The sequence below is a fragment of the Semicossyphus pulcher genome, unplaced genomic scaffold (assembly GCF_022749685.1).
Source record: "Semicossyphus pulcher isolate SPU_LCO1_2020_fin unplaced genomic scaffold, fSemPul1.0.p SCAF_20, whole genome shotgun sequence".
Classification (NCBI taxonomy): Eukaryota; Metazoa; Chordata; class Actinopteri; order Labriformes; family Labridae; genus Semicossyphus; species Semicossyphus pulcher.
In genome coordinates, this window is record NW_027211694.1 from 8,828,881 (window position 1) to 8,842,876 (window position 13,996).

A 13,996-nucleotide genomic window follows, 5' to 3' on the forward strand; every position below is an offset into this window, starting at 1 on the left:
TTGTAGATAATGAAATAGTTTATTATTTATCTAAGTCACAGCCAGAGTTTTATTTTTACATTTTACCTTAGCTTTTGCCAACTAACTACAGCTGGTAATTTGTGCTAGCAACAGTCGTCATTTAAGCAGATGGAATTCAGGGTCATCGGCTGTAAATGAGAAGTTGTCCTTTTTATAATTACCTAAGTGGGAAATTGAGGACCCATTATTTTAAAAAATGTGAGAGGTTAATCGCAGTATCATTGTAAATTGTAATTACGTTGTGCTCAAATGTAAACCTCGAAAGGCGTAGCAACCGTAACTATCGGGCTCAGCTAACGGTTAGTTGCCTTCCGCTGTTATTTTAAAGGATGACTTCCGTTCTCTCCCATGCTGTTCCTCGCGAGCTTCACGCGCCTCCAGCAGCACAAGAAGCACTTTGTCTCGTGAGGGGGGTGTTGACAGGAGGAGGAGGGGGAGGTGGAGGGAGACTGAATTGGACTGGCCCGGTTCACTTACATCGCAGAGCCAGCAGCGGGACTTGCTCAGCGGAGGCCCGAGGAGAGGACGCTTTGGGCGGGAGAAAGAAGATCCAGGTGGTCACACACGGACACCCCTTTAGGATTGGGATACATCGGGACACCGGGCGGGGAAGGGAGGGGAGGGGGCCCCGCATGATTCCTCTCAATCCGCAGGCTGTAATGATGGTGGTGATGCACCGACAGCAGAGCGGCGGATTCCTGCAGAGCCCGACACACTGCACCACAAGCCCGCAACCGAGTGTGAGCCGCCCGCTGCAGGGACACACGCTTCTGCTGCACAAAACAGGATTTCCATACCGATGCTTGAGCCGAACAACCGGGTAACAGACAACCCAGCAGCTCCATTCATACTCCACCCTGTCTGCGGGATGAGACTCGGGGTCGCAGCGGACGGAGACCCCAGCTTTGAACCGAGCCTGCGTTTTCCTGCACCTGCTTCGATGTGCATGCACCGGTTGTTTTGAACAACAGAGAAGAGGGGGGGAAAGATGTTGGGGCGATGCTACCGGGGCAAGCTGTCGGCGTGGGCCGCTCTGTGCGTGCTGGTGCTCTGCTGGTTCTACATATTCCCAGGCTACAGACTCCCACGCGATAAAGAAATAGTGGAGGAGGTGCTGAGGCAGGGGGAGGCATGGCAGAAGAACCAGACCGGCATCGATTTGTACAGGTTCGTCTCAGGGATCACATTTCTGTGCATTGATTTTCCAAAGTGCGGCCCGGTGCCCCCAGCTGCCCTTAAGGGGGTTGCTGTAGGTTCCTGGGGCACAAAGGGGCAGTAAATTACAGAATGCAAGAAGAAATTGTGCAAACATCTTTTATTGTTTGTGTTTATTTTACCTTGCACACATTTGAGAGCGCTCTAAAAGAGAATGATACAGTTATGTTAAGCAGCAAACATCATTAAGGGTTCTTGGGACCAATTGTCATATTAGAGTGCCTGTGACCTCCTTTGTCTGTATTGAGGTCCTTTCCCATAAGGCCATATGCCATAATAGAGTGGCGAAATCCTTCAAAATATTAGTAATGCATCAATAACACTTCTTAAAGTCTTAAATCTGCCAATATGTTGCAAAATATCCACTTAAACACTCAGCGACACTGTTTTTCTGGTTGCAAAAAATGTGCTGACAACTCTCCGAGGCAAAGCCGATTAGGATCATCAGGGAAGGTGACACCTGCAGAGCGGTGGACAGGGCCCGCAGGAGCTTTGGTTTTAATGTCATACAGCTTTAAAAGACCTCTATTTGGTCCAGTGGATTCTTATGATTTAACAGTAGAGAGTGGGGAAAGCTGAGGATGAACCGCCTATTTCATATACCTGTTATAGAATGCTTGAATTCATGTGCATAGCCTTAAATTTTCAATCATTTCCAGCTCTTGATCTTACACAGCAGTTCTTTTTCCTGTCATGCTTATGCCAAAAAGTTGCGCAATTATTGTCCCCTGTCTTTTATCAGATACCCAGCTGCCCTGCTTAATCCAATTTGTGTCAATCTGTCCAGACCTCACCTGACATCTTATCACCTTGCATCTTCCCTGAACAGGAAGTTGCTGACGGAGTGCTGCGATCCGAGGAGGATGTTCGCGGTGACCAAGGAGAACTCTCCGATGGGAAAGGTCCTGTGGTACGACGGCGAGTTCTACCACTCGCACACCGTCAACAATGAGACCTACCCGCTCTTTGTGCAGGTACGGAGACGGTGCAGTAGCACAGGAAGTTTTCACCACATGCAGAGCTTTTATTTTGTTAGTCTTAACGTTGACTTTTGACACTGAGAGATGCAGCTGAAAAGCAACAGAAACCAAGTAATTGAAAACGATTTTTCTCCCACTCAGCGAAATATGACGCTGTTGCAATGAAGCTGGGGGTTTTAACATGGATCCTGGTGATCCATAATAGAGGTGGGGAGGAGACTAGGGAGGAGGCAGACACTGTGAAAGAGAAAGATTAATAGTAGTGTATGCTCCAATGAGAGGAAAGTCAATACTAATATGTGGAGATGTGAAAGAAAGAGCCTGTTAGAGTATTAAGACACCTTAAGAAAAGATGCAAACATAAAGAATGTGAGGTATGACATGTTCCTCTGGCTTTCACTTTAACTTTAAGTCATGTTAGGGCTGTAAAAATCAGGGTTTTTATAGAGACAGGAAATGTGATTGTAATAGAAGAAGTAGAAGAGGACATATCCTGTTGTGTTATTTTCCACCATCTAAGATAGAAGCGTTTAAAATGAGTGAAAAGGGAGGATGTGCTTCAAGTTTCTCCTTCCCTTTCCTCTCCACGGAGAGAATGTAGCATCGTGCTAACATAAACCTACACTGTGTATTTATGCCTCTGTGCATGTGTATCTGTCTCCAGATAAGGTCTGTGGGACTATTTTTACATGGTTCCATGCCCGTGTGTGGTTGAGGGTGTGTGTTTTTGTGCCTGGAAACAGGACAAAACGAGAAACTCCGCTTTGAGAGCTGTTGCTGTGGTTTTTGTATCCAGGGGCAGCGCATCTCGCTAATAATCAAGATTGGATCCCCATTACTGATGCCGCTGATCTGCAGTCTAATATCCCGGCCGGTAAATGCGATGAATATCTGACCCTAATTTGCAGGCGCGAGCTGTGCATGTTCATTCATGAGGGATGGGGGGAGGTGAGGGTGAATAAATGAAGAAATGAGAATATGAAGGGAGGGAGAGAGGCCGAGCTGAACCACAGTGTGGGTTTGTGTGTGCGGTAATATACGGCAGTAGGTAAAGTGCGTTTAGTAGAATTTACACTTTGTTTTATTCATGTTTGTGCTGTAAACTCAGAATTCATCGGGTCTGCGACAATTTAAATGAATAATTTGGGTCGTTTTTTAAACAGCAGTGCCAAAGATTTGCTGGCTTCAGCTTCTACAAAGCCTTGCAACTTCTCTTTTCTTTTTTTTTTGGTCTTTTATGACTTTATTGAGAGAGAGTGTGAGGACAGTTGATGGTGTTGGAGACGGGGGAAGAGAGTGGGGATGACACGCAACAAAGGGCCGAAGGTGGGAGTCAAACCCGGGGATGCTGCAACGAGGACTGTAGCCTCTGTATATGGGACGTGCGATTTAACTGCTGAGCTAAGCTGGTGCCCCGATTTGCAACTTTTCTTTCTTTCTTTTTTGATGGAAACAACATAACTTTTGGATTTGGGGTTGTTGGTTGGACAAATATGATTTGTAGACATCCCACTGGTGTTGTGAACTAGAATTTAGTTGACTTTTTGCCTTTGTTGGATAGGACAGCTGAAGAGAGACAGGAAATGTGGGGAGTAGAGAGTGGGGGGTGAAATGCACCAAGTGATCAACAGACTGGGCGTTGAACCTGCAATCAGTGCGTTGAGGACTGTAGCCTCTGTACATGGGGCTGCTCTACCAACTGAGCTAAACCAGCGCTCCTTTTTATGTTATTTTAATGTCAAATATCTTCAATTGATTAATAGGAAAAATAATCTACACACTAATTTTTGTTAATGAAAATGATTACATCCCTAATTAATGTTGCTATATACTATTTACAAGTGATATTTAAATACACCACCACCGCATTTGATGAATAGAAAAAGCTCTTGCTGACTTTTATTATCTGAGTCTCATTATTATTTTCTTAATGGAAAGACAAGGACAAGGACAAACTATTCCTTGTTCACACACAGATTGGGTGTGTTTCGTTTAGCTCTTGAATTTCCTCTGCTCATCATTACATATAACATCCATCACTATGTCTCACTGGGACATTACTGATGGTTATTTTTAGTTAGGTAAAAGTAACAGCTAAATGGTTGAAATAGTAAGCTAAAAGTAACAGCTAAACGGTTGAAGTAGTTAGCTAAAAGTAACGGCTAAACGGTTGAAATAGTAAGCTAAAAGTAACAGCTAAACGGTTGAAATAGTTAGCTTAAAGTAACGGCTAAACGGTTGAAATAGTTAGCTTAAAGTAACGGCTAAACGGTTGAAATAGTTAGCTAAAAGTAACAGCTAAATGGTTGAAATAGTCAGCTAAAAGTAACAGCTAAACGGTTGAAATGGTTAGCTAAAAGTAGCGGCTAAACGGTTGAAATAGTTAGCTAAAAGTAGCGGCTAAATGGTTTTAATAGTTAGGTAAAAGTAACGGTTAAATCCATCACTATGTTTCACTGGGACAATTTTACACCTAAATTGTAACATTTTTTGCTTGTGTAAGGCTCCATCCAACTCTCACATTGCCTTTTTCTAGTGGCAGGGTTGCACTTCCTCTACAAGCCAGTTATATGTGTTTTGCAGATGGACGGTAACCAGTGTTTAGGTGGGATGGACGAAGTATAAGCTCTTTCACACACACACTCTTATTCTCTGCCTTCTCAATTACCAGTGCTGTGATTGCAGGTTTGGACAGAAGCAGCCTCTCTACACTAAGCTGGCAGCAGCTACAGTATCTGAGCTTGTGCCAGGGAATGTGCCAATTTGGGCTTTGACGGTTAATTGCTGGTTAGTTCAGTGGCTCGAACAGTGCATCCATACGTACAGTTCACTGGACTGTACAGTACATTTGTGTGATCTCTTCATTTTTTTGATGTTCACTTCACTTTCTTTTCCTTTCTGTTGTCCCGTTCAACAGAAATGGTGATGTGAGTTAAATAAATAAAAAAATCCCATTATTACGCACACATGGAAAAACCAAACAGTAATTAAAACAGTAGCTGGTTCCAGCTTCTCAAATGTGAGATTAGCAGCTTTTCTCTGCTTCACAGGAACTTGAATATATTTTGGCTCAAGGGTGTTTGTCAGACTTTTTATAGGGTATCATTTCAAATATTGAAAGAATTGAAAGAAAAATATAGATATTAGTCTGAAATTAAAATGTTAAATGCTGCCCTACATTATAGTAAACCAAACCAAAACCGTTCAAGATAACAGTCAATGACTTGGATTAATACCTCTCCAGAAATAGCTGGACCACATGCTACTGTAATAACTGTCCCCCTCTTAAGTCTTAGTCCGGCCCGCTGGTACCCCTCCCCTGCTTAATGTGCTGTTAGCAGGGTATTGTCCTCTGACTCAACTCTGTCACGCTCTAAAAGAGACCCTGAGGCAAGTTGTGTGTGTGTGTATTCCCAATTTTGTGCACTCAAAGGGGAATAATGGGCACAATTGTTTCCGCCGACTCGCTTAATCCATGCCTCTGACTTAAATACAGCCAAGGCATAGAGAAAGGACATTTTTGGCTCTTGCCTCTTGAACCATGGTATTTCAGTGGTCTCAGAAACAGCTGTAATACTGTCCTATGCCAGGCCTTTATTTAGATGTTGATTGGGCAGTAATTCACTACCAGGGAATAGCTCAACTAATTTGAATCAATATAATAAAAGAAATCCACATATTTTTAGCTGTCCTGGCCCATACATTAACACTTCAGCAGTGTGTGACTATTGAGAGTAAAAACGATCAGCGAGCTAGCAGAGAGGTCTGAACAGTAAGCTAAAGGCAATAGATAAATGGATGAAAAAGATAGCTAAAGTAATTTTAAACAGCCCAGTTAGCTTAAAGAAATGGAGAAAAGACCATAAATGATTGTTCAAATACTACTAGTAGTAGTACTTTGGAATAGTTTGTGAGAAGAAATGGATCAAATAGTTAGCTAAAAGTTAATAATAAAGTACATAAACAGTTGAAACTGTTGGCTAAACGTAATGGCTAAATGATTGAAAAATGTAGGTAAAAGTAACAGCTAAATGGTTGAAATAGTAAGCTAAAAGTAACAGCTAAACGGTTGAAATAGTTAGGTAAAATTAACGGCTAAATGGTTGATAAAGTTAGCTAAAAGTAATGGCTAAATGATTGAAATAGTTAGCTAAAAGTGACGGCTAAATAGTTGAAATATCTAGTTGGTTAGCAAAATTACTGGTTCAACAATTTAAATAGCTTAAAGTAATGGATAAATTGGTGAGATAGCTGGCTAAATTAATAAATCAATGGTTGAAAAGGTTAGCCAGAAGTATTGTATCCAAATGTTAGCTTAAAGTACCCGATAAACAGTTGAAACTGCTTTCTAAAAGTAATGACTAAATGGTTGAAATACTTAGCTTAAAGTAATGAATTAACAGTTGAAATAGCTATTCAATCTATTAAACCAGTGACAAAGTGGTTGAAATAGTAAGCTAGAAGTGAAGGATACAATAGTTAGCCAAAAGTAAAGGTTAGAATGGCTGAAATACTTAGCTTAGAGTAATGGTTTAACAACTGAAATAAGTAAGCTGAAGGTAGCGAAAAACAGGTGAAACAGTTAGCAAAAGGTAATGATGGTTAAACTAGCCAGCCAAAAGTGCATCAACAGTTGAAATAGCTATTAATCTATTGAACCAGTGACATAGTTGGCATAAAGTAATGGATATGTGGTTGACATAGTAAGCTAGAAGTGAAGGATAAAATTGTTAGCCAAAAGTAGTGGCTAACTGCCATTAAAATAATGGCTGAACAGTTTTAATAGTTAGCTTAAAGTAATGGATAAATAGCTAAAATAGTTAGCTAGAAGGATAAACTAATAGTTAGTGTAAGGTAATGGATAAATTGGTTAAATAGTTAGCCAAAAGTTATGAATGTTACAACAGTTAAAATAGCTGTGTAATGAGTAAGGGCTAAAAGTTATGGGTAAGTGATTGAAATAGCTAGCTCGAAGTAATAGATCAAATAGTTAATGAAAAATAATGTATAACCCGTTGACATAGTTAGCTAAACAACAGAAATGTATTTGATAAATGTTTGCTAATACTTGAAAAATTAGTTCAATAAATTATCTTAAAGTATTTGAAGCAGCTGTAAAACTTAGCTTTAGTTAAAAGTACAGGATAAATAGTTAAATACTGAGCTGAAAGCCTGCTGGTCAATAGATGATCTTTGATGACCTCGACTTGCTCCTTACTTCATATGCTAGTGTGTCCATCAGCACACGAGGCTGTGAGGGGAAATTAGCAGTATGTCGAGGTCACTTCGCTGAGCACAGGGTGACTCATGCTCCTGCCTTCATTTGGGGATCTAAGTTGAGAGAAAATAAATATTTGTTTCTGTGCATGTGTCTGTGTTCATGACCAGATGGTTGCGTCTGTGTGTACACTAACCGAGCTGCACCTTTCCTTCTGCCCAGGACAACCCTCTGCAGCTGCCCCTGAAGAAGTGTGCGGTGGTGGGCAACGGCGGCATTCTCCGGCACAGCAAATGTGGACGGGACATCGACCAGGCCGACTTCATCATGCGGTGAGAAACGAGGGACTCTGCGGTGCTTTCTCACCACTCCTCCAAATGAATATCTTCCGTGCCCGAGAGAGCAGCCAAACATCATGAGCCATCAGTGATAATGAGAGCCGGTGTCGATTGTAGCCAAGAGAGAAATGCAGACAGAAAAATGGGTCACAGTGAGGGCACAAGAGAGAAAAGATGTTCGGCATTAGAAAGCAAAATAGGAAAAGATAATGGAGGATGAGCGAAAAGGCATAAAGCAGATTGGAACCATCTGGTGGTACACAAACAGGAGAGCAATAAATGATTTCGCTTCACTCGTTAAAGCAAACAAAACACTGGAGAAAACAGGTGAGGAGACTTAGAGTTCACACAAGGAGAGTCATTTACATACCAGATAAAGGTTTCGATTTATTAATCAAACCGATGCATTTGTATTGGTTTGGATTGAAGAAGAAACTATCTCTGATGAAGCTGAAATTCTCTATGAGGAGGTGTCAGCTACTTCAGAGTGGAAGCAAAACAAGTAATGTGGAATCTGTAGGTGATTAAACCCCGAGCACAAGGACACATGCATGCAATCTCACAGTGGTTATAGAAGAATAGCGCAATACCACCAGTAAAAAAGCTAGATACGTTAAATAACAGCGTCTGAATAAAATGAATATACGTTTTTCTGTATATTGGATGGATGATAAACTTCGCTGTAGATCAGCGTGGGTTTTCCCCTCCTGTGCTCTGGGTTCCTCCCACAGTTCAGATGCAGTTCAGATCAACTGGAAACAACTGGAAATCCCCTTTTTCCTGCGTAAATATATGCGCAGGATGTTATCCTCACCTCCCCCAGTGCAACAGGATGATGGATATAGGGATGTATTGAGTTTGAGTGACCTAACCCAGCAGCTATTAGGCACTGTACGTCTGAATTAAGACTTTAGTTTTGGGGTCACGGGTGTTTGGAAGAGTGAAATGTTTACAGAACAAGTCGTCCAGCTAGCTTCTTCAGGCAAAAAGATTTGAATGAATGGAGATTGCTAAGCAAATGGAACTGGGTGTGTAGTAAAATAAGCCAGGGAGTGACCCTGAAGGTATAGTAGAAACCAAAGTTGGAACTTGCTTGGATGCAAAGCAGGCTTTATCTTGCAAACTGGTTACTAAATTGTGCCGGTTAGTGTGAATGTTAATGTTAAAAGGATTATTACTGAAGCTGAGGTCATCTTTGTGAGAGACACCCAGCAGCGGTTGGTCTGCCAGAGAGAGTAGGCGGAGCTAAGCGGCTGCTTTTCTGGTCTCTGCAAGTGCTGCGAGTAAACAGTAATCTACTAGGGCTGAACAAACAAAGAAAAGATCGATGACTACAGATACAACTTCAAAAATAAGTGAAAATCCAAAGAAAAAAAACAAATTCAACGCTCAGATGAAGGCAAACAGTCTAACAAGGAAAGCGACCGTCAGCGAGGAAAATCAAGAGTTACAACCGGAGCCAACCGTGCCGCCAAAGAGAACGAAACTGAGATCTTCGAGATTACAACTTGAATGAATAAGATATAAATCATAGTTCGGTACATTATGTGTATGTGGACTATGTGAAATGTTATTTTGTCTTGTGTCTGATTTCCTCATTTAGGTGTAACCTCCCGCCACTTTCAAAGGAATACGTGGAGGATGTGGGAACCAGGACTCATCTGGTTACAGCCAACCCCAGCATCATAGAGAAAAGGTAATCAGCTCGTGTTAGAGCAAGGCTGTGGTCTAACTAACCCATGTATATTTATCACTTGGACACAGTTAATGACTAAAGACCAGAGGACGTAAATCTAAAGAATGGTTTGACATTAAAGCACACAGAGGTCTTTCAGGGTGGCATTCATGAAGTGCAGTAGGAAAAACAATCAATCACAACCACAGGAGCCGTTTTTAAATTAGATTTGAAAGGGCTGAGGGTTTGGTAATAGGTGAGATCATCAGGAAGTGAGTGCCATCTGTTGAAGGTTGAAATTAGTCCATCTTAAAACAATTGCCTTTAAATCAGTTTACCAGCAGTGACCTTTTCCTGTAGTGTTACATGTGACAACAGAGGAAGCTTATTTCCTTTTTAGAGAGACGAGGAGGAAGAGGGAGCAGACAGCTCAACAGATGACTCACTGACATTAACAGTAATTCACACCTCTTCTTTTTCTTACTCTCAGATTTCAGAACCTCCTGTGGTCGAGAAAAGCCTTCGTGGACAGTATGAAGGTCTACGGCTCCAGCTACATCTACATGCCGGCGTTCTCCATGAAGCCCGGCACCGACCCGTCACTGCGGGCGTATTACGCCCTGGCGGACACCTCCTCCGACCTCACCATGCTCTTTGCCAATCCTGAATTCCTGCGCACAGTGGGCAAATTCTGGAAAGGCCGTGGCGTCCACGCCAAGCGCCTCTCCACGGGGCTCTTCCTGGTCAGCCTGGCCCTGGGGCTGTGCGAGGAAGTGACGGCCTACGGCTTCTGGCCCTTTTCCGTCGGCCTGGACGAGCAGCCGGTCAGCCACCACTACTACGACAACATCCTGCCCTATAAGTGGTTCCACGCCATGCCAGAGGAGTTCGTCCAGCTCTGGCAACTGCACAAAAGCGGCACGCTGCGTATTAGAGTGGGACGCTGCCCCCCGCAGGAAGGAGGGAGTTAGAGCTGCTTTGAGGAGTCAGTTGGAATTTAGTGGGCTGCAGGGAAGTTGTGACTGAAGTGGGCGCACACATTTCCTCTCTGGATCTTTTGGCACTGCATCTGTGTCCATTCACACTCCTACTGTCCCCCCGCAGATAATCCCTAATTTCCATGAGAATGTCCTCCACACAGACCAGCAGCATCAGGGACATATGCAGCCATACACACACACACACACACACACACACATATAAAATATTCATACATTTCCAAAACACGCCATATCTCCTCCTTTTGTTTCGTAAATTTGTGTGTGCATGGACGTGTGTTTGTTTATGAGTAGCCTCAGCTGGGACTAGAAAAGGTGAAAGTGTGCGAGCTCGGATTCTTTTTTGTATGCTGACTACTGTATCTGACTGACATATGGGGCAGCTGGACCAAACCCCCCTCCCCCTCCGGGTCTTTGTTAATCAGAGACAGAAGGAGGAGAAGGGGACGGGGGGGGGGGGTGATAAAACGAGCCCTGAAAGACTGGCGAAAAGCAAGGAAGAAGGGAGAGCTAGTGGTGTCCTGGTACCTCGTAGCTTGAATAGGACATTTAATGGAGGGAAGAAAAGACAGGCAGGGGGGAGACAGAGTGAAAGCTGCCTGGTGTGTGTGTGAAAGGATTTCACTCTGCTTTTCTTCAACCAACCAAGCACTTGATTGGCATTCTCTGGTGCCAAATAGAGCTTTAGTCAAAAGCAGGAACCTTTAGAAACGGCGTCTTAAGTACTATATACCGTCGAATGTTTAGCCAAGTTGCATTTTTAAGCCCTTCACTGAAAAGGGAACATGAGAACTCCCCGGCGTTCATGTGTTGTTTTTGTTTGCCAAATGTGACTTTTGGTATCAATGTGAATTCTTGTTAAGGTTCATCATATGCCATAAAGAGAAGGGAGAAAGCGTTATTGACATGTAAAATCAGAATTCATTGCAAGAAAAACCTCACACACGGGTACCTCGCAGGCTGACTGTGTGGTACGTTTCAGTCACATTCAGGCTCCTTCGGTCAAAAACAGCTTGAGTCACGTCGGTTGAGTTTGCAGTGACAAAGTCATCTCTTAGTAACTGTTCTATACTTGCCAAGTGCCAGGCCAAGGGAACAGTGGTCTCTTTGATACACACTCTCACACTGTCCGTGTGTTCTCAGAGGATACTAAAGAGATACTGACAGAAAAAAACACTTCAGGACTTGATGTCACAAAGTTGGATCTTAATTCACTATATTAAGACGGCAGCCATTCTCCTCTAAAGTCTTGCTCGGGTTGGGAATTCAACTGATGTTATATTGTTGTCTTCCTGAGTCATTTAAAGAAAGGGAATTTGACATGTGGTTATCATTTCAGTGCTTCCTAAATGAACAACTTAAACGACAATGGAGAGCAAAAAACTGGAGCAAAGAAAGTTTAATCATATTTGATAGAGGTAACGTTAGCATTCAACCACTTCCTAGCTAACTTGAGAGTTTGATAGTGTTACACAATAGGATATTAATAAAATCCTAGCTTACAGAATCAGAAATACTTTATTAATCCCATGGGGCAAATTCAGGCATTACAGTTGCTCTGACACAGAGAAGCATAGAGTAATATATGGCATAAATAGAACTAAGAAAAATGTCAAATATGTCCATTATATATACAATAAAATAAGAGATAAAGATTAAATTCTAGGAAGTGGCTCTATGGTGATCTAAATTGAATACCAGTAGTGTTTGTTAGCTAACGGTATTGTTAGCTAGGAATTTCTTGAATTCAAACCAGCTGTCAAATTAGCTGTTGTAACTTAGCTTCCTAATGGAGGGACATTGTGCCATATTTCAAGCTAAAACAACTCATTTGATAACACATCACAGCTTATGTTAGCAGTCAATTACTGCCTAGCTAACATTACCAATAGATAGCTAACATCACCTTTAACAACGATTTAATGCCTTTGTTCATCTTACATGATAGGAAATTGTTTTGTTAGCTAGTATATAGTTGAATGCAAATGTGATGTTTTGTCTAGTAGTAGTAAATGGGTCATCAAATATGTTGTATCTTGTAAGGCAACAACTATCATTAACATTCAATCACTTTCTAGTTATCATGGCAGTTTGATGGTGTAAAATGATCTGAACATGTATTGTTAGCTAGGAAATAGTCTAATGCAAATGTTGGCTGCTAGCTGTAGTCTAATGGTAGCTAATGGGTTATCAAATATGTTGTATCTTTAAATATGATTACACAACAGCTAACTTTAGCCTTAAAACATTTTCTAGCTAACAATATGGTTGAATAATGTTTCACAATAGGAAATGCATAAAATCCTATTTTACAGTAATGTTAGCTAGCTAACGGTAATATTAGCTAGGAATTGGTTAAATGTTAGCTAGGAGATGATGCCAATGTTAGCTAATGGGTTATCAAATATGTTGTAACTTGAAATATAGTTATACAACAGCTTCATTAGCATTAAACAACGTCCTAGCTAAAATTAAAGTTTATACATTTTTCACAAGAGGAAAGGCATAAAATGAAAATTTTACATTAATGTTAGCAAGAAATTGTTGAATGCTAACCGTAGCTGTTGTGACTTAGCTGTCAGTACCCAATGAGTTATCATATATGATGTTTTATCCTGAAAAATAGCCAGATGTCCCTCAACATTTTCACTTTCCATTGTCTTTTCAGACATCGGGAAGAAGTGAAATGATAACAACTTGTCCGATTTCTCTGTTTATGGGATTTTGTAAACAGAATATCAGCTTTTGTGCTTTGCACCCTGACTGTGACATCAGAGGAGAATGGCCGCTGTCACTAATAGCCTGAATTAGTGACTTTTTTTCATTAAACGCTCGACACCCTATTGAATAAATTGTGATTTATTCATGTCATTATCAGCGTTACCATTTTGCATTTTGTACAGGAAGAACTGAGCCTCTGTTCTGTGCTCCTTTTTAAAATTGTGTTTTATTATGTTTTTTCTTGCATAAGTGAAAAATAACTTGCTCAACGTGACAGACAACATTTTTGGGTTTCTTTTTGGTACTAGCAGGCCTTGAGGATACTTGATTTGAAACTGTTGTTTCTTTAAAATGTTATTTAAGAGTGATAAATGTGACTGTGCCATATTGTCAATGCCACAACAAAGGATGACTCTGCATGGATAGTGCATGGGGCGTTATCACAATCCTTCAAAAGTACTCCTCTGACTCAAGGTACCAAACATGCTGTTAGGTTAGTGCGTCATGCTTTTTTCCACTCCTTGTCTGTTAAACTGAGTAAGGTCCAGTGCCTTTGAGATGTGTGAAGGCATAACGACCATTCAAACGAGGGATATTTCTAATGCTGATCGTGTTTGAACTTTGTGGACAATATTTGAGGGGGACCCCTGATGTCATGTAAAACTAGCTCAAAGAGCTACATGTTGGACGAGGTTAATGAAGCGAAGGAAGATGTTCTAATTTCCAGTCCAAATGCACATGTGGCTCTGCGGGAGAAGAGAACTTGATGAACACTTTGACCAATTTGCTTTACTTATTGTGATGTTTCTTGTTTGCACCTTTTTATTTGT

At 41.5% G+C, this 13,996-nt stretch overlaps 1 protein-coding gene across 1 annotated transcript; it reads left to right on the forward strand.

Annotated features, from left to right (window-relative positions):
- The first annotated feature begins 458 nt into the window (after positions 1 to 458).
- st8sia1 (ST8 alpha-N-acetyl-neuraminide alpha-2,8-sialyltransferase 1) lies at positions 459 to 11,443 on the forward strand. The gene is made up of 5 exons (XM_069671240.1): positions 459 to 1,188; positions 2,066 to 2,210; positions 7,657 to 7,766; positions 9,376 to 9,468; positions 9,938 to 11,443. Exons 1-5 carry the CDS (start codon positions 1,010 to 1,012, stop codon positions 10,416 to 10,418), a joined length of 1,008 nt encoding a protein of 335 aa, XP_069527341.1. The 5' UTR covers positions 459 to 1,009; the 3' UTR covers positions 10,419 to 11,443.
- Positions 11,444 to 13,996: the final 2,553 nt, after the last annotated feature.